Here is a 24,737-nt window from a genome sequence, read left to right as displayed (position 1 = left end):
TGTGATCAGCAGTATTTTTATCTCTGGGTTGTTCAGAACAGCCCTCTGTGGTAAAAGTGCCTGTGCTACAGGAGTGGGTCCCCCAGGACTAGCCCCAAGAGAACAGAGCAAGTGCCAGAGCAGCAGTGGAGGAATTTCCCAGCATCTTCAGCATCGAGAAGAGGCCTCAGTGGGAGCAAACTCAGGCACATGCTCTAGGATGGGCAGAGCTCGGGCTGTAAGCTCTTTGGGAGCTGTCTCTACTCCTGCCTTGTCAGCACAAGCTGAAACCATCATTAAGAACAGGCAGCCACAAGGGCTAGCGACACGGCTAGTTAGCTACGCCAGCTCCCTGACCACGCCCTCAGCAGCCCTGCGCACCGGGGCTGACGAGGAGCGAGGCACAAGGCTGATTTGATCACTAAGCTAAAGCTCTTCCGTCATTTCTATAAGGAAAGACCATGTAAGTTCCATGACCAAGCCAGCCTGGCTTTACCTGCCACAGAGCTGTTAGCCGACCAGGATGGGATCGTTGTGCGCCTCTGGTAGAAGAGGATATAAGCAGTCTGCTTGCAGACTTCATTTTCTGCCAACTGCTGCACGTCAGTATCATCGAAGCAGTACCACAAGCCATCTACAGAGTTCTTACAATATGCTGTGAGACAGAAGAGTGCGTTAGAGACCGCACAGCACTAGGCACCATTCACTTCATTCCTGCCAACCCAGCAGCCAAATCCGTTGTACGGCAAACAGCAAGCAACCTCTTTGTCTAAGTGAGCCCGTGGTAGCAGAAGTGGAGAAGGAAGGATCACAGATTTATTATACTGGCTACCCAGACGCTGAATGGCCAGTGGGAAGCTTGCTGAAGACACCAGAGATGTACATCGTAGGCACTCCAGTGCCTACAGTTGCCCCGTGCTGCCCATAGAGAAGGGACCCCTGCTTTGGGGCAGCTCTATTTGTTTTATTTTTTGTTTGTGGCATTTTGCTTCTGTTGCTGTATCTTGTCTCTTAACGGAACCTATTCAGAATGATGCAGGACTAGAACATCCAGAGGATACACACTGAAGGACTGGTATGTGTCTGATCACTGGGCTGGGAGCGGACAAGCAAAGATATTGAGCGGTGTTAAATTCCTCTCTCTCTCCAGCTGTTCCTTAGAGCTACAAAAGGCCAAGCAAGTAGGAATCTGCTGGGATATGCACACACGTAGCTGAAGCTCATATACAACACAAGCTCTGGTGGCAGGCGAGCACTGACCAGCATTTTGGAAGCTGTAAGGAGAGTTAACTTGACCGTCCGTTCTAAGGATTATGGCTTTTTAGCATGTCTAGCTCCAAGAAAAGCAGTTAGGACAACTGGGAGACACGAATTTGTGTCAGATTTGATTGTAATTTCATCTAATGTGCAGCTCATTTCTAAAACCCTATTGGCACTCCAGAATCTGGCAAACTCCTGTCAAAGTCAGTGCCATTAGGGAGTAGGCAGCAGCAAACAGGGCTCTAAGTACCTATCTGGCAGCCCTCATCACCATGTTCTCCAAGCACCTAGAGTTGGAGTCTGCTATTCGACTGTGTTTCTGGAATTATTTGCACTAGAAGGAGCTGTGCACAGGCTGTTTGGTAGGACATGTGAAGGGAGTTTGGGCCTAGAGGGCATTGTTCCAGTTCCCTGTAAGCAGGTCACAAAAACACACCTATAAAATTGACTCTAAATGGCCCCTTTTTAGCAGGCTCAGAGGGGCCAAGCTAGACTCCTGCAGGTTCGGGAAGGTGGCACATTGGTGAGGGTACAGAGATCCACCCTGACAGTTACCCATCTCCTGGAAAGTGTATCAGTCGAACGCCACAGAGCACTTGCCTGTATAGTGCCCTCCTTGCATAGTGCCATGGTGATTGCACACCGCATACAGGTCGTAGACATAATCCTCAGGATCCCTTCCAAGACCGTAGGGTCGTCTCCATGGGGACCAGTGAGATGGCAGACTCCAGCTACTCTGACTGCGTTTGACGACGTGAGGGGTCATATCCAAGCCGGTCAGAGGGAACTTGACCATGTTTTGCAGTTTCATTCTTCGGTCTCCTTCCTGTTTGAAAGGAAACATGCGTTACAATGGCAGGGAGGATCCGGAGCTTGAGGAGAAGAGGAATGCAGGATGCAGAAGCACAGTCGCACCGTAAGGGACTTCTCTCTACAACTCCTCTCTCCAGAGGTTACTAGAGAAACGAGAGTGAAGTTCCAAAGCCGAAAGCAGTTATGGCAGACAGAAGAATGCACAGGAAGGCAGGCAATGCCGACATGTTCCAGTGTGCAGTAAATGCAGCTTTGAACTGCAGTGTCGGTTGTGTTGAGGAACACTCTGACTTTACTTTGGTTTGCACAAGAACCACAACTCCAGGTGTCAATACAAGCCCATCTAGGATATTCATACTTCTAGTGAGCACAATTGGCCACTTGGGGACAGTGTTGCATTGCAATGTAGGCAACAGGCAAAGTGCCAATCAACCGCCTACGCTCAGAGGGTCAGTAGTTTGAAAGCCCATTTTTCAGGGTACCTTTTGGAGTCTCCCACTTCAGGTTTCTTACCTGTCTAAACCTCTTTAGATGTATGATGAGAACATCGGGTAAAGTCCATAGGCTCAATGTAATACTCCCCTGCTGCAGCTGCTTGCAATGGGGGCAGCGCCATGCATCATCTGGAGCAAGCTAAGAACAAGGAGCATTAGCAGCTGTTAGCTGGCAAACATCTCAATTCAAACATTTCCCTACAGCCATTGCTCACTTATGCGCTCAGACGCAGTGCATCCAGACACCTGCTCCAAACACCTTCACTGTCCGGCTGGCACCCTGGCCAACAGGGGCTTCCAGCAGCGCAGAGGAGCTCCCCACCACTCGCCACATTGATGGTGCGTAATAAACATGAAGTGGATGGATGCAGGAGGCACTTCAGCCAATGCAGCTGTGCAAAGCACCTACTTACACACACACACAAAACGGACAGGTCTGGCAGTATGAGAAAGCGATTTTTTGCTGAGGGCGAGAACACGCTTGCCAATGGTCCTCGTGGCTCAATGGAACACAGACAAATACACTGCTGAAATCAGTCTGGCTCACCAGGGTGTTAGTATTGTTAAAACAGGTATTGGAATTACAAGGATGTGTTTAGTGTTTAAGTTTTATTGAATGCTTGTGAGCTGTTGCATACATTAATCTCACATATGACGTCTGTATCCCATACTGTAAGGTAATATTTGAACATTTGCATTCTAAGCCTTTGCAACTGTGCAAAATCACCAGGCAGGAGAAACATTATTTCGTGTGAAATGCTGGTCTCCCACAGAAGGGGTTCTATCCTGCCTCACAAGGAAGGCCCATCATCGGCAGATGGGCTAAAGTGGAACATCAAAGGGCAAAAGCCTGCTTACTCTGCCTCCACATCCCATGAGGACAAGTCTTGCAAGTGAATTCCTCCCATCAGCTCAGTTTGCCGCTCAAAGCAGAAGGGGGCCCAGGCTATAAAAGCCCCTAACAAGGAGGGGCTGTATCTCTATGCTGCTTGGACTCTGGAGGACAAGGATTATTTGACATAAGCAAAAGATCCCCCAGGTTTAGCCCTAAAGGTCAGATAGAGCTTGCTTATCAGAGAAGCTTTTATTATCTTTTAAAACTTAGACTGCAACTCATTTGTGTGTATCTATGTTCCTGCTTTAACCTTGTAAATAACTCTCTTGTATCCTTTCCCTACACAATAAATCTTCAGATAGTTTATTATAGGATGGGCTACAAGCGTTGTCTTTGGGGCGAGATTCAAAGTGCAAGTGACCTGGGGTAAGTGACTGGTCCTTTGAGACTGAAAGTGTCCTGAGCATTGCTGTGATACTTGGTGTAAGGGACGTTTATCACAAAAGTAAGCTTACCAGGGTGGCAAGACAGAATAGGGGGTGCCCCAGGGAACGGTCTGTGACTCCGTGGTTAGGCTGTGATAGTGCCCAAGGAGTTTACACTTGCTAGTTGGTTGGTGAACGTATAGAACTCTCAGCCAGTTTGGGGCTGGTCCCTGGTTCCGAACAGCCTGCCCTGAGGCTGGTACTCATGCTCGAGCCACTGCAGAACAGCTTGAACTTAGCTTTGGGACTACACTGCTTCCTATCGGTAATTACAGCCCCCTGCCCAAGACATGTGGAACCCAATTTCATGTTCTGGATTGTGCCAGCCCGTTTCATGGCCAGGCATTCAGATCACATGTGCATGCATGAAAGTGACATTTGCATGTTATCCTCCTTTACAGCCCCATCCTTAGCATGCACAGAACATCCCTCCCAGAAGCCATGAAAAGGCTGTCTGAAGGCACCTGATACCAAGCTAGCAATCTCTCCCTCTAACGTCCCCAGCTTGAAGAAGTTCTTCTACAAGAGGTTAAGTAACTTGGAAACACACAATAGCATATTCCCATGAGAATAAAGAGAAGCCCACACTGTCTCCAGACTCTCGTGAAGCACATCTGCAGAACACATTACCCCTTCCAAAGGCGGACACTGCCAGAGGGGGAGAAGGATTTGAACCTGGGGCTCTGACACCCCAATGAGTCATGTCTGCAGAACAGCTACTCCAGCAAACTAGTGCATCTCGGCAGCACCAGAAGTGAGTAAAGCAGCAGAGAAGATGATGGAATCCCCTTCTCCTCCCCAGCTTCCCGCTCCATATTGAAAGAGGCCTGCTCCTACCTGTTCCTCTTTGGTGTAAAGTTGGAAACACTGAGATAAAGTGCAGGACTGAGGCTGGTGATGAAGCTCCCTTTGCTGGCGGACACTTTCGGAGTCTGGGACGTACTCATCCTCCATGTTCACAAACAAACTGCATCAGGGAAACAAGGCATTTACCAGTTGTACAATACACACCCCAAAGTTACAGATGAGCCACTGCAGGGCTGGAGGTATTGCTTGCTTGATCTGTCCCATCCCATAGGGAGCCAGCCTTGGTAAGAGGCTGCTCTACAACAACTAACTTAAAGCAAGAAAGGGAAGCATTTTTCACTCAGCCTTCGGTCTGGATCAGGTAGCAGAAAAGCCACCTGATGTATTTCCCTTAAGACGACATGAATGGGAGCTGTGCACATGGAGCAAACGGTTTGTGATTGAGAAGCCAGCTCGGATAGTACGGAATCCAGGCTAGACAGAAGTAGGGATCCCACCACTCACAAGCTCCAGTCACTAGATCCTCCTGTCTTTACAGCTACAGTCTAACCTGAAACAGCTCAGAAGCTGCAGATTCTATTGGATTTAACAGTTTGCTGCATTTCCTATCATGCCAGGCTGTTTGCCAATATTTCCCTGCAGTTAATGCAATCATACTTACTAATCTTTAGTCTCTTTGTCCCATTCTACCACCAACTTCACATGAGCAGTTCCACCCTGTCCACATGATTTCAGTGCCCTGGAGAGAGAAGACGACATCATAGGGTTAGAACAGCATTGGGTCTAAACCTCCAGTCACCCTGTACCGCATGTTTGTATCTATATCTATACCTATACCCACTGTGCCCCCTCAGCCCCTGAGCTAACCTAGCAGGGCCCTATGAAGCAGGAACTCAGCTGGATCAGAGAAGCAAGTCTTTCAGCTTAGCTACTACTGCCGCTAACTGGCTACATCAATACAGACAGGCTACACACACACACAAAAAATCCAGCAAGAACAGCTTATCCATAAAGTCTCCATTCACAAGAATGACCAGATATTCTGGGGGATTTTCCTTCGTGCTATCAGCAGGAAACAGAATAAAGAAATGATACCAGAAACAAACTACTTGTCAATTCATGTGTTAGACACACTTCACTGTGCAAAATGGAGCAAGGAAAACAACTCAAACAGCAAGTTATGAAGCCAGCAACACGTGTGACCAGAGAAACCGAGCATGAACCAGATTTTCTGTTAGCCAACTGGATTCCAGCATTTTCTCCATTGAAAAATGGCTGATTTTGTCTGTAATAAGCCTGTCCCATGCACAAGACTGACAAGAATTTTAAAGGGTTTCTCACATCCAAAATTGGAGGCCCTAGCCACTCAATGTACTATGGCACATAACAGAGAAGAGTGGTGCCCACGAAACTTTGCCCCAGTGAACTGGCCAAATTCCAATTTGGGATCTACCTGTGGCATTTCATTATGCCTAAGGATAGGATTCTGTCACGGAGGTCACAGATTCCATGATTTTCCAGGCTCTCTGTGAGTTCTTCTGGGGCAGGGCTGAAGCAGCAGCTGCGGTTGGGTCAGCACCCCTGGTGCTGGAACAGCGGCAGTCAGCCCCTGGCGCAGGAGCAGCCCCTCCGGCCAGCCAGACTGCCCCCAGCACGGGGCGGCAGCAGACAGCCCATGCCGCAGGGGGCTGAAACAGCTGCAAGCCCCCAGCAGTGATCTATTTGTTCATCTGTTCCCCTCTCCCCCTACGCACAGGGTATTTTTAGTAAGAGTCAGGGACAGGTCATGAGCTTCTGTGAATTTTTGTTTATTGTCTGCAACCTGTCCGACTTTTACTACAAATAACCGTGAGAGAATCTTAACCTTAATTATGCCCATCATTTCAGTATTTTATTGCTGACCATCATATCCCTTTGGGTACTGTTTCTTGCTTCATTCCCTGTGTTCAGGATAACGCAGTAATGTCACATGCTGCTGCTATGGTTTTGCATTCCAATCGATTCTAGCTACATATATGACTCTGCTCAACACATTATCCAAGCACCTAGATGAGTGTGCATTGCAATGATGGGTGAAGTGGTTCTTGAGTAAGGTTCCTGAAGCATTGTGGGATGGGAGTAGTAGGGAAAGGCAGAATTACTATAATATGTTCCACTCTGGGGGCAGAAATCCAATTTTAGAGATGAGATTTTTTAGAGCCCGCAGTCCCTTCCTTGTTTTCCTTCAACACTAGCATGTCTAATGCCAGTTAACAGCCGGTAAGTTGAACTCCTCTCGCTCCTAGAGATGGTCCCACCCTGGGCACAGCTGAACACAGCCCTTGCTCAGCCCTTTGGGGAGGCTAGCCCCCAACTCTGCCCCTTCTGCCTGCGCCCTCCCCATGGCCAGAGCCCCAAGACCCCCTCTCCCTCCCCTCCCCCCCGCCTCAGCTGGAAGAGCCCCGGGCCAGCTGAAGCCCTGATATGCCCCATGCTTTTGATATGCCCCATGCAGGTTTTGGGGCGCCTGAGGCAGCAGTATGTGCCTCCTCAGCCACCCCGGAACCTGCATGGGGCATAATAAAGCAAAAACTTCACCACCAAACCCCACAACCGGGGTCCAGCAGCCACGGCAGGGGAGGCAGAGCCTCCCCTGGCCATTAGACCTGCCGCCCATGGGGCCTGCAGTCATTTTACTCCCTTAGTCTTTTACCATCTCTGGCATCGCACACCTGCCTCTCAAAGCTTCTCTCATCTTTTCTCCCCATCTATTTCCAATCACTCGCTCTCCTTCTCCAAGTGGCACCAAGTAGGAGTTTTCTAATGGAATTTTCTGACAACAAATATAAAATACGCCCATGGCCCCAGGTTTAGAAAGTCTGTCTATGCTCCCACACGTAAGGCACCCGTCTCCTACTGACTAAGCAGCAATACTTTAACTGCAACACTAGAACAAGTGAGTAGTGAACTGGGGAAAAACTGTGCCCCACGGGGGGGGGGGGGGGGGGGGGGGACGACACAAGGGCCGTACTTACCGTTCCACAGTGGGGTGGCAGAGGGGCCGCTCCTCCTGAGGTAATAAGTATGTTATGCCCACAACACTAACCACCCGCAAGCTGAACGGACACACCTATGGTAAACAGGATAAAAAGTAAACTGGTTGAGTGACTGAAGTTAGATTTATTCTACAGGACTGGTTCATTCCCTGCAAGTTCCAAGGCAGGATCTGCCCCTCTGAGTATGCGTTTCACAAGTAGATTAAGTTCTCGTGGCTACTGTGCTAAAAGTAGATGTTCCTGCACCTGGAAGCCAACGCGGGGACACATGAAAGAGCAGAGGTTTGGGAGAATCACCAGAAATTCCTCCGTAGTGATAGGCAATGTCTCCTCTCCCCCCTCACCTGCTTGTTCTTACACAGACTTTTCCAACAGACATGTCTGCTCTAAGAGCCACCTAGCATGCTTGTGGGAGCCATGAACACATCCACTAATGTTTCAATATCTTTTTTAAGGCAGATTTCTCAATTAAGAATGTTAATGGCAGAACTACAAAACAAAGGCTGGCACATGTTTGATCTTACAAATTACTCATTACAGCTTCAAGCCTCAGATTTTTGCAATTTAAACTGAACAGTTTGAGGCTTATTGAGTGGGGGTGTGAGGAAAATTAGCAATCCTCTCATTGACACAATTATAAGCAAAGGACTAACTGGAGCAAAAGTTCCCCAGGAATAAAGAGATGGAAAGATCAGCATGGGTTCTAAACAGACCACCAAAGTACTAAGGGGACAGGAAAATTCTCGGGCTTCCCATCTAACCTGATCTCAGCTCCTCCATCCACCTTATGCAAAGACCAAAGACAAGCAGTGCCTGCATCAGGCTGAAGCCAAGCACTCTAGTGCGCCTACTTCCCTTGGCATTGCATTTCTCACGCTCGCCTCAGCTCAGAGCGCTTGGCAAAGGGATTTTCTCTTTTAAATGCAGAAGTTATGTCCTGATCACTAGATGTCTGACCTGAGAATGAAGTAACTATCAATATGGCACGCCAAGAACATACAAGCACTTCACTCCCTATTGGAGGTGCCCAGCCCTAGGGCAATCCCTTTGGTGCTCCCCAGAATGGGTCACACACCAAATTTCAGACGCTTGCTCATCCCAAATTTTGCCAAGCCCAGGCTTTTAATATCAGGGGGAAATTCCAAGTATGAGACCTGAACACTGGGTGGCTATCATTTAGACCAGGGGTAGGCAACCTATGGCATGCGTGCCAAACGTGGCACGTGAGCTGATTTTCAGTGGCACTCACGCTGCCAGGGTCCTGGCCACCGGTTTGGGGGGGTGGCTCTGCATTTTAATTTAATTTTAAATTAAGCTTCTTAAAAACCTTATTTACTTTACATACAACAATAACTAAACTATTTATTATAGACTTATAGAGACCTTCTAAAAATGTTAAAATGTATTACTGGCACGCGAAACCTTAAATTAGAGTTAATAAATGAAGACTCGGCACCCCACTTCTGAAAGGTTGCTGCCCCCTGGTTTAGACCGAAGGGCTCTGCTCTAAGGGGTGTAAAAGGCAGAGATCTCCTGCTGGCTGGTTTCAGTTATGGAAGGAAGCGTAACGCAAGAGTTCTTACAGCATGCTGCTCTCAGAATGGTGAGCAGAGCTATTGACAGAAATCCTTTACGCAACAGCCATAGGAAGCGGACTTCATTCAGCCCCTGCCCAGGCCGAGCACCTATATGTTTTCAAGGTGGTAAATAAAAGTGGGCAATTCGGCAAACGGCACACACAGGCTGACTGTCAGACTGCACACTACCCCCGGGCATATATTTCACTCAAGGAATATTCCATCACCACACACAGCACCTTCGCCACCTCCAATCAACTGGATTCTTCATCAGCTTTAAGCTACAAAGACAAAGAGGTGGAAATTCCAGGATCAGAAGTGTCAGTCTGTCTTACCTGAATGCAGGCTGAGGGCCGCAGAATATTTTGCATCTTCTCCAGGATTTCCTTCTGGAGGAGATCCCACACAATTGTTTTCTCCAGGTGCAACACAAAGGGCTGGCCAAACCTATCAAAGGGAGCAACGTTTTAAGAAACTGTTAGAAGATTAGTCTTTTTGAAGGGACGATCCTGATTCAGTTGATGTTATTTGCCCTCTCTCACTGCATGTCTACAACACTGAATAGCATCAACCCTAAAGCTGACACACTGTATGAGATTTCCAGCAATGGCCTAATTCTGCTCCCAGCAGAGTCGATAGCAAAGCTCACCCTCTCCTCGTTAAGTCCAGTTACCACCTCAGGAAAACACATAAGGCCCAATTCTACCCTCACCCCACTTCTACTGACTTCAGTGGAGCCCAGGCCTCGGAGACCTATTGAGATCAGAATCAAGCCCAGATGCATTTTGGGGGAGGGAGGGTGAACATTCAGGGGTACACCCTGGAGCACACAGGGACAAGTTACTGTTAAGGTTATCTCAGCAGTCACATTCAAAAGGGCCTTTTCAGTTGGTCCTAACTTCCCACCAACAAGGTCCCATTTTCAGGCTGAAATGTTGGGGTCCAACCCCTACCTGAAAGTGAGTTTTTGGAAAGCGTGAACATCAATGGCTCAGCCATTTATCAATACAAAGACGAGGAAGGAGAAGAAACTTCTCATTATAAAATATTTCCCAGGCCCACTCGATCACCCCAGCAAGAGCCGGTAGAGCCTTGACATTTGGCAGGGAGGCACATCAGGTACAAGTGTGAACAGCACCACCCTCAAAGGACAGGCTGGGCTCATCAGAGGTGATTTTAGGCCACCTGACGGGATCTAATTCCCTATGACACACACAGCTCCCATTAGTGTTCTCAGAAGTTGCGCCCATTTAACTGCAGACTCAACTATTAATGGTTTCAAATGAATCCAGTGGCTACATCACTGAACATATGTTTTTAGTGGGCCAACAAGTCTTCACACCTCACTCTGGCTCCCAACAAGAGTTCGGACTTTACACTGTGGCTCCAGAGAGGTGTCTATGCTGTCGTCCCAGTACATGGAGAGTTACAACAGTGAATCCTGGCTTTCCATGGAGGCCACGACCAGAGGTGTAGCCTGGAAGCTGGCGTTTACCTTTTCCCCTGCTGTCCGGTAGATGCTCTGTTGCAGACCAGCAATACAATCTTGTCACTGGCTGCTGAGCGAGTAGAGGTTTCCTGTTTCCCAGACTTCACCGCCCCTTGTGTATAAGATGATATTCTGTGGTGGTCAGTGCCATATTTCAAGTTATTCAGGTTATTGTTCACATGAATTCCTGAAACATTAGGGGAGAGAAGGCATTTTAAATGGTTTTCCTCTACCATTGGGTCCTTGTGCCCTCCACTGACAGGGGAACGTCAACATGCTCTCAAGAAGCCTTCTTCTAATTTAGAACAGCACGTCAGTGTAAAATCAGGGCTTCTAGATTGGGTCATTTATATTAAAAAAGTTATTTGACAATGAATCTAATTCAACAAAAAAGTTGTTTTTATATACGTGATTATTTCTATACAACAGAGATACAATATAGAGCGCACACACACACACACACACACCCCTAGTATCTTACACTGGAAACTCAGTTCAGTTGTTGCATATGCACCTGTAGTTTTAGATCAGCTCATTTTGTTTGTATGTAGAAGGAGAACTGTTTGAAGGAGTAAATGAAAAAAACCCTTGCTCATTTTCAAATATAAAATTTTGCTTTTGTTCTCCTACATCCCACTCTCAGATGTTTCCTCCTCTAGTTAATGCTAATGGGAAGGGGGTAGGTTTAGCAGATAAAATAAAAAAAGAACAAGTTAAAAATCACTTAGAAAAGTTAGATGCCTGCAAGTCACCAGGGCCTGATGAAATGCATCCTAGAATACTCAAGGAGCTAATAGAGGAGATATCTGAGCCTCTAGCTATTATCTTTGGAAAATCATGGGAGAGATTCCAGAAGACTGGAAAAGGGCAAATATAGTGCCCATCTATAAAAAGGGAAATAAAAACAACCCAGGAAACTACAGACCAGTCAGTTTAACTTCTGTGCCAGGGAAGATAATGGAGCAAGTAATTAAGGAAATCATCTGCAAACACTTGGAAGGTGGTAAGGTGATAGGGAACAGCCAGCATGGATTTGTGAAGAACAAATCATGTCAAACCAATCTGATAGCTTTCTTCGATAGGATAACGAGTCTTGTGGATAAGAGTGAAGCTGTGGATGTGGTATACCTAGACTTTAGTAAGGCATTTGATACGGTCTCGCATTATATTCTTATCAATAAACTAGGCAAATACAATTTAGATGGGGCTACTATAAGGTGGGTGCATAACTGGCTGGATAACCGTACTCAGAGAGTTGTTATTAATGGTTCCCAATCCTGCTGGAAAGGCATAATGAGTGGGGTTCCGCAGGGGTCTGTTTTGGGACCGGCTCTGTTCAATATCTTCAATAACGACTTAGATATTGGCATAAAAAGTACGCTTATTAAGTTTGTGGATGATACCAAACTGGGAGGGATTGCAACTGCTTTGGAGGACAGGGTCATAATTCAAAATGATCTGGACAAATTGGAGAAATGGTCTGAGTTAAACAGGATGAAGTTTAACAAAGACAAATGCAAAGTGCTCCACTTAGGAAGAAAAAAAAATCAGTTTCACACATACAGAATGGGAAAAGACTGTCTAGGAAGGAGTACGGCAGAAACGGATCTAGGGGTTATAGTGGACCACAAGCTAAATATGAGTCAACAGTGTGATGCTGTTGCAAAAAAAGCAAACATGATTCTGGGATGTATTAACAGGTGTGTTGTGAGCAAGACATGAGAAGTCATTCTTCCGCTATACTCTGCTCTGGTTAGGCCTCAGCTGGAGTATTGTGTCCAGTTCTGGGCACCGCATTTCAAGAAAGATGTGGAGAAATTGGAGAGGGACCAGAGAAGAGCAACAAGAATGATTAAAGATCTTGAGACCATGACCTATGAAGGAAGGCTGAAAGAATTGGGTTTGTTTACTTTGGAAAAGAGAAGACTGAGAGGGGACATGATAGCAGTTTTCAGGTATCTAAAAGGGTGTCATAAGGAGGAGGGAGAAAACGTGTTCACCTTAGCCTCTAAGGATAGAGCAAGCAGCAATGGGTTTAAACTGCAGCAAGGGAGGTCTAGGTTGGACATTAGGAAAAAGTTCCTAACTGTCAGGGTGGTTAAACACTGGAATAAATTGCCTAGGGGGGTTGTGGAATCTCCATCTCTGGAGATATTTAAGAGTAGGTTAGATAAATGTCTATCAGGGATGGTCTAGACAGTATTTGGTCCTGCCATGCGGGCAGGGGACTGGACTCGATGACCTCTCGAGGTCCCTTCCAGTCCTAGAATCTATGAATCTAGTTGGCGAAATCTGTACTCTGCCAAATTGCCAACAGATCTACAGCAAATCCAGCTTCTTTTGGTTTCCTTCTCTGCCTGTGCACCAGCAGCATGCAGGTCAGCTGGAAAATGCATGGATTGGCTGAAGCATAGGTGAGCACGAGCTGTTACAAAGAAGACAGGAGAAACTCATTGTTTCATCCTGCAGGATCTGAGTTACTCCTATTGACCTGAATGAGAGTTACCAAGACAGGGAGAGAACAGGGGCCCAAGGGCCTTAGAAAGAGAGGGGCACATTTTGTTTATTCCTGAAACATCACCAAAATCTGATTTTCATAGCAAAATTTTAGCTTCTTGGGTTGTGTCAGAGTTCAGGACAACTGCCACTGTTCCTTTAGCATCCCAAAAGGTGCACCCACTTTTGTGCTTCCAGCCCCCCAGCTGTTGCCAGAGAGTGAGTGCCCTTGCTGGGCCACTAACAGGAAATACAGGGGCAGGTGCCCTGAACTATAACATATACGATAACAGTGTATTTGGAATCTGTAACAATCTGAATTGCACAAGTGCCAACAGCAGTAAAAGCCAGTACTGAAGAAGGAAAAGCACAGAGAACTGTCTCAGTAGTGAAAAGAAATAGCAAAAAGAGACAGGGGAAAACGAATTATGAACAGCTGAAGAAAAATGGACTGGTTGAGTTATACAGAGAAATGCTTTCAGAGCTGCTTTGTCTAACTAATCAATTTGTTGTATTCTAATGACCAGCTGAGGAATGATGGTTCAGAAAACCTCCAGGCTGCTGGAGGAAGATCCAGCAGATGGAGAGCCCTGCAGGGAAGAGACAGAGGCACAACTATGTTCCATCCAGGCCAAGCCCACCACTGGAACAGGAGTGGTGACAGCTCACTAGCTGGAGCAGGAGAAGCTGCAGTTGGAGCGGGACAGAGTGCATCTGGAAACCCAACAGCTTGCAGACCAGGAGCAGCAGTGTCTGTATGAGGGTGAAGAGGACAAGAAGCAGCACTACTAGCTCCAGATAGAGAGACTGCAACAGCAGAACAGTCGTCGGAACCAGGCCCCAGTTCCTGTCCGGATGGGTGGTGTACCTCGCTTTAGGGAGAGGAATGATAGGGGTGTGTTCCAACATGCTTTTGAACTGGGGTGCTAGCTGAATAAAGCGGGGGAAAAGGGACATGGTAAGGTACCTTGCTCCACCGCTGTCTGGGACAAAGGCCTTGGCCATTTTTACCCTTATGGGAAGTGAGAACTATAAAGATGATAACAGTTCACAAGCTTTGTTACAAAAGTTTAAACTGACCCCCGAAACATACAGGAGAAGGTTTCAGGGAGTTTAGAACAAAAGGGACATGATCTATGCCGAAGTTTCAACTCAAATGAGGAGTTACGAAAGGAAATGGGGAGCTGGTTGTGGGGTGACCATGGTCAATGAGACCTGCAAATTAATGGGGCTGACAGCCTGAGCTCACCCTGTCAGCACCGGAGCAGAAGGAAGGGCCCCGGCTGTCAGAAGCACGGCAGAGGGCAGGGGAGGGCAGGGCACCCAGGCTCCAGCAGTCCGTGTCCCACAATGCCCCACTTCAGTTGGCGGATTGGATGTGCTCTGGTGAGGATGCGCACCACCGACAGAAGGCATAAGAAGGAGCTTTAATTACTGTGGTGGCTGTAAGTCAACTTCATTTTGTAGTGTAGACAAGTCCTCAGTTAGCCTCAGACAGGCAAGGACAGGCAGAGGGCATGAGAGCAAAAATGCAAAGAGTAGCTGACAGGGGGAAGGGGCATCACATTTCCACTGCCCGTGTCCAAGAGGAGTCCGGTTACATCCCCAAAGCATGCAGACTGAGAGGCGAGGGGATGAGAGTGCTTGTTGCTCAGGAGAAGGGACGAGACCTACTGACTTTAAGGGAAATTAACTGGGCCCTAAAACGCAGATCAGGAAATGAAGTTCTCTGCCAGCCCCTCAAAGGGACCCCGGGGCAGAACAGAGCCTGATGGTGGCAGTGTCTCAAGCCAGAAGTAGGGAGACAGGCAGCTGCAGTGCACTGACACATCTACCCCAGGTTGGGAAATGCACAAGTACAGGGTAAGACAGCTGCTGGGGAGATGGTGAAGGATCCTGAACCAAGTGGGAGAGGGAATTCTGCTCACCTTGACTCAGTGGGGGAGAAGGGGGTGGACAAAAGGAACCAATGGTGTGGGGGATCAATATTTCATCGCCTGAACCCAGAGGAGCTAAGGTGGGGCCACGGGAGTCCCTAGAGCCCAAATTCAGGGGAGGTGGGGCAGAGAAAGGAATCTGGCTATGGGGGAGGTTTGAAGACACCCCCTTGGCTTGACTTTTCCTGTTAAAAGCAGTGCATTGTTGAGAGCCACTGCAGAACTATTTCTCTCCGTGGTCCAAAGAATGGCTGCTTGTAAAACTCCTGGCTGGTGGGAAGTAGGGAACCTCAATCCAGAACTGAAGCAACTAACCCCTTAGGGCACCACAGAACAAGACACATGCTCTCTAGAAACTGCATGAGAAGTGGGAGAATCAGGTCTCAAGTTTCCATCCAAGAATTTGGGGTAACAGGGCAAGAAGATGCTTCTGAAAGCTCAGGCCCATAGGTTTAAAGTAGAAAATTATGTAGGATGTTGGACAGACAATGCCATACATATTTTTGAAGGATGTATGCTGGTTTGCTAGCAGAAGGTTTGTTATCTGAACAGGTGAAATGTAAAACAGAGAAGTAATGGCACAGCTGCCATCCAGGAAATAACTCCGCCCAGGCATTCAGTCAATGTGTTCCCCTAGAATGTCGGTCAGCACCCGCATTACACCCACTTCTGTAGGGGAAGAGATGTGACAGACTGACAATATCCTGAATGAGCTTTAATTAATTAGTTACACCTTATTGAATTATGGTTAATACCTCTGGGGTACACTGCATTAGAAATGCAAGTGTTTATTTACTATCACGAGATTGTATGGAACTTCTTTAGCAGGAAGACAGGATTAATGCGGTCTCTGAAAGGTACTAGGACCAAAGATCTTTTTGCAACATGCGTGAAGTGGATTTCCTAGGAAGTACCTGGAGGTGAGGGGAATGCCAACCTCCTGAAGAGAGAGGCCCCGTTTTGTACCAATTACTTGCTTCTGAAAACTCCAGATCAAAGACCCCTGAACTGTATAATGTGTGAACTGAACATGTTATGAGTGTGCTCGTTCTGAGCTGAAGCTGTGATGAACTGGTAACCAAGAACTCTCCTAGGGAGGGGTATTGATGGACTTATCCTGCCACAATCCATATAAGGCTTGGGGGTCTTAGTACACTTAAAAGCATGTCTGTAGGTGCTTTTATTGTTTTTAATAGGTCTTCTCCTCAATGCTGTTTACCAGTAGAATAAAGTAGGCTTGCTTGGGAAGTCTGTGTGGTAACAAATCTGTAGCAATTACACTTGTTATCCATCTCTAAAGAGAAAGCATGCAGGTGTTCTTGAACAGCTTATCCGTGCTGGGAAGTATACCGTGAAGGCAGGAAACTGTGCAGCCTGGAGATACCAGGTCAGAAGGAGAAGGAGAGGGACACGTCGCCACTCAAGAGAGGCACCAGCTGGGGAGCTGGAAGCCTGAGTGAGTGCCCTTGCTGGACCACTAAGGAGAAATACAGGTGCAGTTGCCCTGTACTGTAACAGGTTGCTCTGCACCACCCCTCCGCCACAAGGTCTGGTGATGCCAGGTTCCAAGGTAAGCCATCTAGGTCTGGAACACCAGCCCATGGAAGCAGAGCTCGATTCAGAGTCAGCAGACCAGGAGACACGCCACGTTCCTCTCTAGGCCTGGGACATATATAACCAAATGCCCCCTTTTCAAACAAATTCCCCATAGCCAATACTCCAGTAGGGGTGGTAAGGGGTGTTTAGAAGACCTACCCACTTACCTCTCTGACTAAGGATCCCCTCAGGCCTAAATATCTCAGGGGTCTCAAAGGCAAAAATGCAGTCACTGTCCTGAAGCGTGTCCAGATCATCAGTGTCACAGAAGGAGCGATGGAACCCATCGTAGTACATCTCCGTCAGCACAATCTACAAGGCAGAAATGGAACAGCAGCCATTAGACCATCAGTGCTGGCCACTGCTGAGCTGCCAAGCTCCCAGGATGGGGAGAGAAGTTAACAAATGGACTTTTGCTGAAGTGTTCCTGACGGAGGATGGGAATTCTCCAGTCTTACAGTACCAGCCAATAAGGAGAAATGGGGGAGGGTCTGGCCATGAGGGAGCAGCTGGGATCAAGGGAATACATGGGACCCTTCGAGTGTCATTTTAGTAGTTTTCCCCTAAGAATCTCAAAACTCCAGGACATTTCCCATGAGCCCCTGCTGATTTCTCAATAGTGAGCAGAGTACACCCGTGCACACACCGTCACTGTAGGGCTGATAGGCAGAAGCACCAGGCTTTCCCTTCCTCAAGTAATAGAGCAAAAAGGAGCAGAAGCAGCAATGCAGCCTGGAGGCCTGAGCAGGGATCTGGTATAACCTACAGGCAGCCAACCCGATTCCTGTGAGAGTTACACGCAAGAGACAATGAGTTCAGGCTAGTTTCTGCAGTCACTCATTTCCTCCACAAATTTAGGTCCACTGATCTGAACCCGAGCGTCCATTGTTACCTGCCATATCAACTAGAAAAAACACATCAGAACTCCTGCAGGACACCAGTGGCACCACGGTGACCAAAGACCAGCCCATTACCTGCTCAGTGGGTATCTTGGTTTCCATGGATACTGCTTCGCGCAACTTCGCCACTGTTCCAGACAGAGGCACTGCCACACCGATGCGCATGCAATGCGAACACTTCCCTTGATACACCACAGTGATATACAGAGGTCTGCAGAGAGTACAGGGAAGAAGTGGGATGGCTGAACATTTCTATATAGTACCTAGAAGAACTCAGCCTGAGCTAAGCTTGGTCGGATCAACAAAGCAGGCAGCAGAACCCTGAATGGGGACTTTTACATTGCACACATCATAAGAATACAGACCATTTCTGATCTGGTTGTTATGACAACCTCCAGGCCATTTAGGGATGGAAAAATGGTGCAAGGATCTCACTCAGTCCTTGGGTCGCGACCCAAGCCTAGTTCCCACACAGAGCTCCTAAAGAGGCTGGTTGCATCATCAGTAATGAAGTCATACATGACCATTCTGGGCCACGTTACCCTGGAGCTATTCAGGCAATCAGGCCCACCCAGCAGATGCTTTGGAGTCCCAAATGTTTACCAGACCTTTAAAATACAGGAGGGACAGACACCTATCTGGCTCCAAGTTAGAGGTATGTTCCCTATGGTGCTAGCCCTCTACTCTACGCACTAACTGGGGAGTCCTCCCAAGAAAGTGGAATCACAAAATACAGTTCCTCAATGAGGCCACCCTAGATGACCTCTTGATTGAAGGGCAATCCTAATTTTACCTCAAGGATCCTTGTAACATGGCCCAGATCTATCAAAACTGACATCCTAAAGTCACTCTCAAAGAGGTGCTGCTGGGAAAACCCACTGGGTTAAAGAGAAGGGGAAGAGTGGAAGCATTTTTGCAGCCTCTTTTCTACAGCTGGTTGGAAATTTTCCCACAGAAAGTTTTCCCATTGGCAAAAGCCAATTTGTCAATAGCAAAATGGCCTTTCTGCAACCGAATATTTCCAATTTTCTGTTCACATTTTTAAAAAAAATTATATTCTAGAATCAAAGAAACGTCGGGCTGGAAAGGACATTGAGAGGTCGTCTGGCCCATCCCCTGCACTGAGGCAGGACCAAGTCAATCTAGGCCATCTCTGGCAGGTGTTTGTCCAACCTGGTTTTAAAAACCTCCAATGACCGGGATTCTACAGCTGCCCTAGGTAACCTATTCCAATGCTTAACTAGCCTTATAGTTAGAAAGTTTTTCTTAATATCCAACTTAAATCTCTCTCTTGCTGCAAACTCAGCTCATTACTTCTTCTCCTACACTTGGTGAACCTGGAGAACAATTTAAAAAAAAAATCAAAATTGGAACCAAAAAAAACTAACCCAAAATGAAATTTTGAAACTAAGTTTTGTAGGAAATTTTCCATCTTTTCATTCTGTTTTGTATAGGAAAAACTTTTAGATTTTTGGAATTCTGAGAAATAAGAAATCTAGTTCCTGCACAGCTCATCTTTTCGGCGTTGTTTGGGGGCTCCCTTCAGAATACAGCTCTACTGGCCCATCAATTCAACCCCAATCTGCCACAAAGCTTGTTGGCGTCTCAATCTCTTCTAGATTAAGATTTGCAATGCTACCAAGCAGTGGGAAAGACACCCAAAATTTTAACTTCAAGGCACAGATTAGCACATTACCGTGTATGAGGCAGAGGAATTGGCAGAGAGATGCAGAGGAAAGGGTCAAAGGTATTACTCTGCTTCTGACAATGAGGGCACGTCAGAGAGGACCTATTAAAAATATCAATAGGGGTAAAGTTACATCTCTCATTTAACTAGGGACAAGCAAACCATCAAGAAACAAACAGCGACCCTGCTCTTCCCTCCTGATCAAACCCCTTCCCCCCACACACTCCAGCAAGGCTCTGCACAGCGTTTTTGCAGACAAACCCTTGCTGTAAATGAAAGGCGCCTAATTCCCAGATGCTCACACAGTAATTAGTCTCTGAGCTCATTTATTACAGGGCATGCCAGGACAACAGCTCCTCTCTATTATTCCACTTTGCCTCCACTAAGAGACATTTGTGAAATTAACAATTTGCCCACATTTGATTCTAATCTAAAGAGACTGACAAGGACTATTCTCCCCCAGACATGTGGGCGAGGGGATGGTTATGCAGACAGCACTGCATGGGCCTCAATCTCATTCACTCAGAAAGAAAGGAGACTCCTCACATACACACACACACACACCCTGAATATTTCATATCCCAAATTAACAAGCCATAGGGTCACTCTAAGTCTTGCTCAGGATTCTGTAACATCCCAAAGTTTATTTCTTTGCCACTGGGGAGCCTCAGTGACCTACTGAGAAGACTGTGGCCACGCAATCTCCTACACCAGACCGGCTGCAGTGCTGCTGGGTGAGTTTGGAAGTTGGCCTGTTTTTTTCCCAATTTCAGGTCCCAGGTGGAAAGCTGGGGTAATTCCCATGAACAAAGGGGCAGTGAAGAACTAAGCGCAGACAGGGCCAGCTCCAGGCACCAGCCAACCAAGCACGTGCTTGGGGCGGCACCTGGTAAGGGGCAGCCAATCTCAGGGTGGCGGGGGGCAGCGTGGCACGGCACTCAGGGAGGGTGTTCCGGCGGCGCAGCGCTCCGCAGGGAGGCGAGGGTGTTCGGCAGTGCGGCGCTTCGCAGGGGTTTTCGGCGGCGCTCCGCGCAGGGGAGTGCTTCAACAGTGTGGTGCTCCGCGGGGGTGTTCGGCAGCACAGCGCGGCGCTCTGTGGGGGGTGTTCAGCATCATGGCGGGGGCTGTTCGGCGGTGTGCCACTCGGCGGGGGGGGGGGTGTTTCGGTGGGGCAGGGCGGCGCTGGAGGAGTGTGTGTGTGTGAGCGCACGTGCACGTGTGACGGTGGGGCAGCGCTTTTTTTTGCTGCTTAGGGTGGCAAAAAAGTTAGAGCCGGCCCTGAGAGCAGAATTTCTTTTCTGCTAGAGGGTTCCTCATTAGCTTAATGATAAGGACTACAAGCTTGCGTGGGATTCTAAACTCAAGCAGCCACCACATGCCTCCAGTTCATGCCCCAGGCTCCTGACTTGGCACAACCCAGGCAGCTGTCAGACATGCGAAATCGTGTTCCACAGCTTTGCTCCCTGACCAATTGGGCTGGAAACGCCGTGGGGACTCAGGTTGGGGGTGAAGGCTGAAACAAACACTCCTGATTTACTGACAAGAGGGAAACAAATGTAGATTTTCCACTGAAGTGACAAAGAATTTTAGTGCAATAAAACTGGCCGTTACTCCCCTTTGGAGCAAGATCTCTTAGGCCAGATTTCATTCACCAAAGTGAGAGAGACAACCACTAAGGGAGTCTGACCAAGGGGGGCATGGAGACACAGCAGCACTGTAAACAAAATGGAGGGCTGCAGAGGGTTAATTGCCCGCCGCCTCTCTGCCCCCGGACCACACACAGCCCTGCTGCATTGCACCGGGCTCTGCCACCAGGGATTAAAGAATTTTATTGTGGTTATAAAAACCATGCACATAAACCCCCATAATCTGAGTGTGCTGAAAGTTACTGTACCTGTACTGGGCTTGAAAGAGTTCCTGTACGAAAGTGCTACTGATTGGAAAGCCTGGTACCTCGAGCAGTGCAGCATCTTCCAACGGCGGCTGAAAAGGAAAAGCAATTCCAAAGGGAGGCATGCCAGGATACGCAGGAGTGCCACACCAATCACATACAGCTAAATGGGGAAGAGCCAAGTTAGGTTCTCCCGAGCTAAACACACCAGGACAAAGCCAAGTATTTGAAATTGCAAGTGCTTTCGGCTCCTGTGGGTGGTCCACAGAGGGGACTAGAGCACCTGGGCAGCCATCTTTGCTGAATATAGCTGGCACATCATTAAGCTGCCAAACTTAACGGGTGGCAGAGTCAGGTGTCACCATTCACACTGGGTTGTGCTGGTGCACACTTGCCACGCATTGATTGAGACGCTCTTTGCAGTCACAGGGGCCAGGAACAGCCCTCTGGCCCCAATCGCACTGTTAAACAGAATACCAATTGACATTTATTGAATATTTGTGGATGTTTTTCTATATTTTTAAATATATTGATTTCAATTAGAACAGAATATGAAATGTACAGTACTCACTTTATATAATTATTACAAATATTCACACTGTAAAAATAAAATAGTATTTTTCAATTCGGCTCATACAAGTACTATAGTGCAATCTCTATTATGAAAGTGCAACTTACAAATGTAGATTTTTGTTACATAACTGCCCTCAAAAACAAAACACTGTAAAACTTCAGAGCCTACAAGTCCATGCAGTCCTACTTCTTCTTCAGCCAATCGCTAAGACAAAAGTTTGTTTACGTTTACAGTAGATAATGCTGCCCTCGTCTTATTTACAATGTCACCTGAAAGTGAGAACAGGCATTTGCATGGCCCGTTTGTAGCCGCACTGCAAGGTATTTACGTGCCAGATATGCTAAACATTCGTATGCTCCTTCATGCTTCAGCACCATTCCAGAGGACATGCTTCTATGCTGATGCTCATTAAAAAAATAATGCATTCATTAAATTTGTGACTGAACTCCTCGGGGGGAGAATTGTGTCTTCTGCTCTGTTTTACTTGCATTCTGCTATATACTTCATGTTATAGCAATCTCGGATGATGACCCAGCACATGTTGTTCGTTTTAAGAACACTTTCACTGCAGATTTGACAAAACACAAAGAAGGTACCAATGTGAGAGTTCTAAAGCTAGCTACAGCACTCGACCCAAGGTTTAAAAATCTGAAGTGCCTTCCAAAATCTGAGAGGGATGAGGTGTGGAGCATGCTTTCAGAAGTCTTAAAAGAGCAACACTGATGCAGAAACTACAGAACTCGAACTACCAAAAAAGAAAATCAACTTTCTGCTGGTGGCATCTGACCAGATGATGAAAATGAACACGCATCGGTCCGCACTGCTTTGGATCGTTATTGAGCAGAACCCATCATCAGCACCGAGGCATGCCCTCTGGAATGGGGGTTGAAGCATGAAATACAATATGAATCTTTACCGCATCTGGCATGTAAATATCTTGCGACACCGGCTACAACAGTGCCATACGAACACCTCTTCTCACTTTCAGGTGACATTGTAAATAAGAAGAGGGCAGCATTATCTCCTGAAAATGTAAACAAACTTGTTTGTCTTAGCAACTGGCTGAACAAGAAGTAGGATTGAGTGGACTTGTAGGCTCTAAAGTTTTACATTGTTTTATTTTTGAATGCAGGGGTTTTTGTACATAATTTTACATTTGTAAATTCAATTTTCATGATAAAGAGATTGCACTACAGCTCTTGTATTAGGTGAATTGAAAAATACTATTTCTTTTGTTTTTTACAGTGCAAATATTTGTAATCAAAAATAAATATAAAGTGAGCACTGTACACTTTGTATTCTGTGTTGTAATTGAAATCAATATATTTGAAAATGTAGAAAACATCAAAAATATTTAAATAAATAGTACGCTTATTGTTTAACAGCGCAATTAATCGCAAATGATTTTTTTAAATCACTTGACAGCCATACTGGGAAGCTAATACAGAAATATTTTGTTTCAAATGGAAAGCTTCCATGGAACAATTAATCTATATATACACATGTATACACACACACACACCCTCCCTGTTGGCCTGTGCTGGATTTACCTTACCTTCAGTGGAGGTCTGCCATTGTATTTCACTAAATTGTTCAGGTCTTCATGAACTCTGTCTAACAGCCAGAGCAGAAATTCCTGTGCATCGTGCTGCGAGTTCCCTCGGTACTGCATGGAGTTCTTCGAGACAATGCTCTGCAGAGGAACAGCAAAGAAGCCCTCAGAACACAGTACAAGCCCAGGGACAGAACATCTGCCTTCAAGAACAGCCCTGTGATCAGAAACAGGCTCAGCTATCCGCTAGGTTCAGAAACATACAGCTTCCTGTTGTCGAGGTGGAGCGTTTACAGGTGGAAGGGGCAGTGGGTTCTGTGCCAAGCTTGAAGTAAGCCGAGAGCCGCAGGAGATGTGGAAGTTGCTATCTGATCTGAAAACTGGATAGCGGGGCTAAGGCAGAGGCTACCAAGGAACCTGTTTCTATTTTAGACAGAAATGTAAGTGATGCATTGACTGATTCAAAGAGATCAGCACCAAAGTGATCAGTCTGTAGAACTAGTACTAGCTAAAAATCAGGCAGGTGCATTTTGGATCCACTAAAGTGGAGCAGAGGCACTTGCAGGGAGGCTGGCACAGAGGTCTTTTGGAGAAGGTGTAAAACGCACCTGGGATTTCCCCCCCCGAGAATAAGAGGAAAAATCCTGCTCCATTATTAATAGTCTGTCTTGAGGAACTATCTACATTCCTAGTCTAGCCAAGCCAGTAATACTCCTCTGGCATGGATAGGGCACCTACATTGTAACACGGCTTTGGCAGTTCTAAACCCATGCTAGGAATCATGTCACAGCCTAAAAGGGTCGAACATCCTGCAACACAGATGCTGCTAAGCACAAACTAGTACAGTTAGATTCGTAGTACACCTGGGCCATAAATTCCCTATTATTTCAAAACAATCAACATGTCTTCACTGTAAAAAGCAACAGAGGGTCCTGTGGCACCTTTAAGACTAACAGAAGTATTGGGAGCATAAGCTTTCGTGGGTAAGAACCTCACTTCTTCAGATGCAAGTGGGTAAGAAGTGAGGTTCTTACCCACGAAAGCTTATGCTCCCAATACTTCTGTTAGTCTTAAAGGTGCCACAGGACCCTCTGTTGCTTTTGACAGATTCAGACTAACACGACTACCCCTCTGATACATGTCTTCACTGTGTGTCTGAACTCGTGGAGTAGCTGTGCACTGTCAACCAACTGCCTGTTCGATCCAGAAGTGGCTGCATTTCAGTGATATACAGGTAGGTAAACGTCAAGACAGTTTGCAAAGTGCTTTGGAGTCATTTTGGATAGGAGTTCACTACATATCTTGATTAGCTTCACACTCAGCGTATGGAA

At 46.9% G+C, this 24,737-nt stretch overlaps 1 protein-coding gene across 3 annotated transcripts in view; it reads right to left on the bottom strand.

Annotated features, from left to right (window-relative positions):
- USP31 (ubiquitin specific peptidase 31) overlaps positions 1 to 24,737 on the bottom strand; it is a 60,630-nt gene that overhangs the window by 10,106 nt on the left and 25,787 nt on the right. For 2 of the 3 annotated variants that reach the window (XM_065560364.1, XM_065560366.1), the window contains exons 2-14: positions 23,410 to 23,547; positions 21,284 to 21,372; positions 19,399 to 19,491; positions 17,778 to 17,913; positions 16,971 to 17,115; positions 10,781 to 10,961; positions 9,621 to 9,732; positions 7,688 to 7,782; positions 5,335 to 5,412; positions 4,704 to 4,833; positions 2,566 to 2,685; positions 1,840 to 2,065; positions 476 to 634 (exon numbers count right to left, since the gene is read on the bottom strand). In XM_065560364.1, coding sequence (XP_065416436.1) covers positions 476 to 634; positions 1,840 to 2,065; positions 2,566 to 2,685; positions 4,704 to 4,833; positions 5,335 to 5,412; positions 7,688 to 7,782; positions 9,621 to 9,732; positions 10,781 to 10,961; positions 16,971 to 17,115; positions 17,778 to 17,913; positions 19,399 to 19,491; positions 21,284 to 21,372; positions 23,410 to 23,547 — 1,702 coding nt within the window. The remainder of the gene's footprint in view (positions 1 to 475; positions 635 to 1,839; positions 2,066 to 2,565; positions 2,686 to 4,703; positions 4,834 to 5,334; positions 5,413 to 7,687; positions 7,783 to 9,620; positions 9,733 to 10,780; positions 10,962 to 16,970; positions 17,116 to 17,777; positions 17,914 to 19,398; positions 19,492 to 21,283; positions 21,373 to 23,409; positions 23,548 to 24,737) is intronic. The other variant, XM_065560365.1, reaches the window with a different exon arrangement.

This window comes from Chrysemys picta, chromosome 10, assembly GCF_011386835.1.
Source record: "Chrysemys picta bellii isolate R12L10 chromosome 10, ASM1138683v2, whole genome shotgun sequence".
In the NCBI taxonomy this organism is placed as follows: domain Eukaryota; kingdom Metazoa; phylum Chordata; order Testudines; family Emydidae; genus Chrysemys; species Chrysemys picta.
The sequence above is the reverse complement of the archived record's forward strand: the minus strand, read 5'-3'. Positions and strand labels throughout refer to the sequence as shown.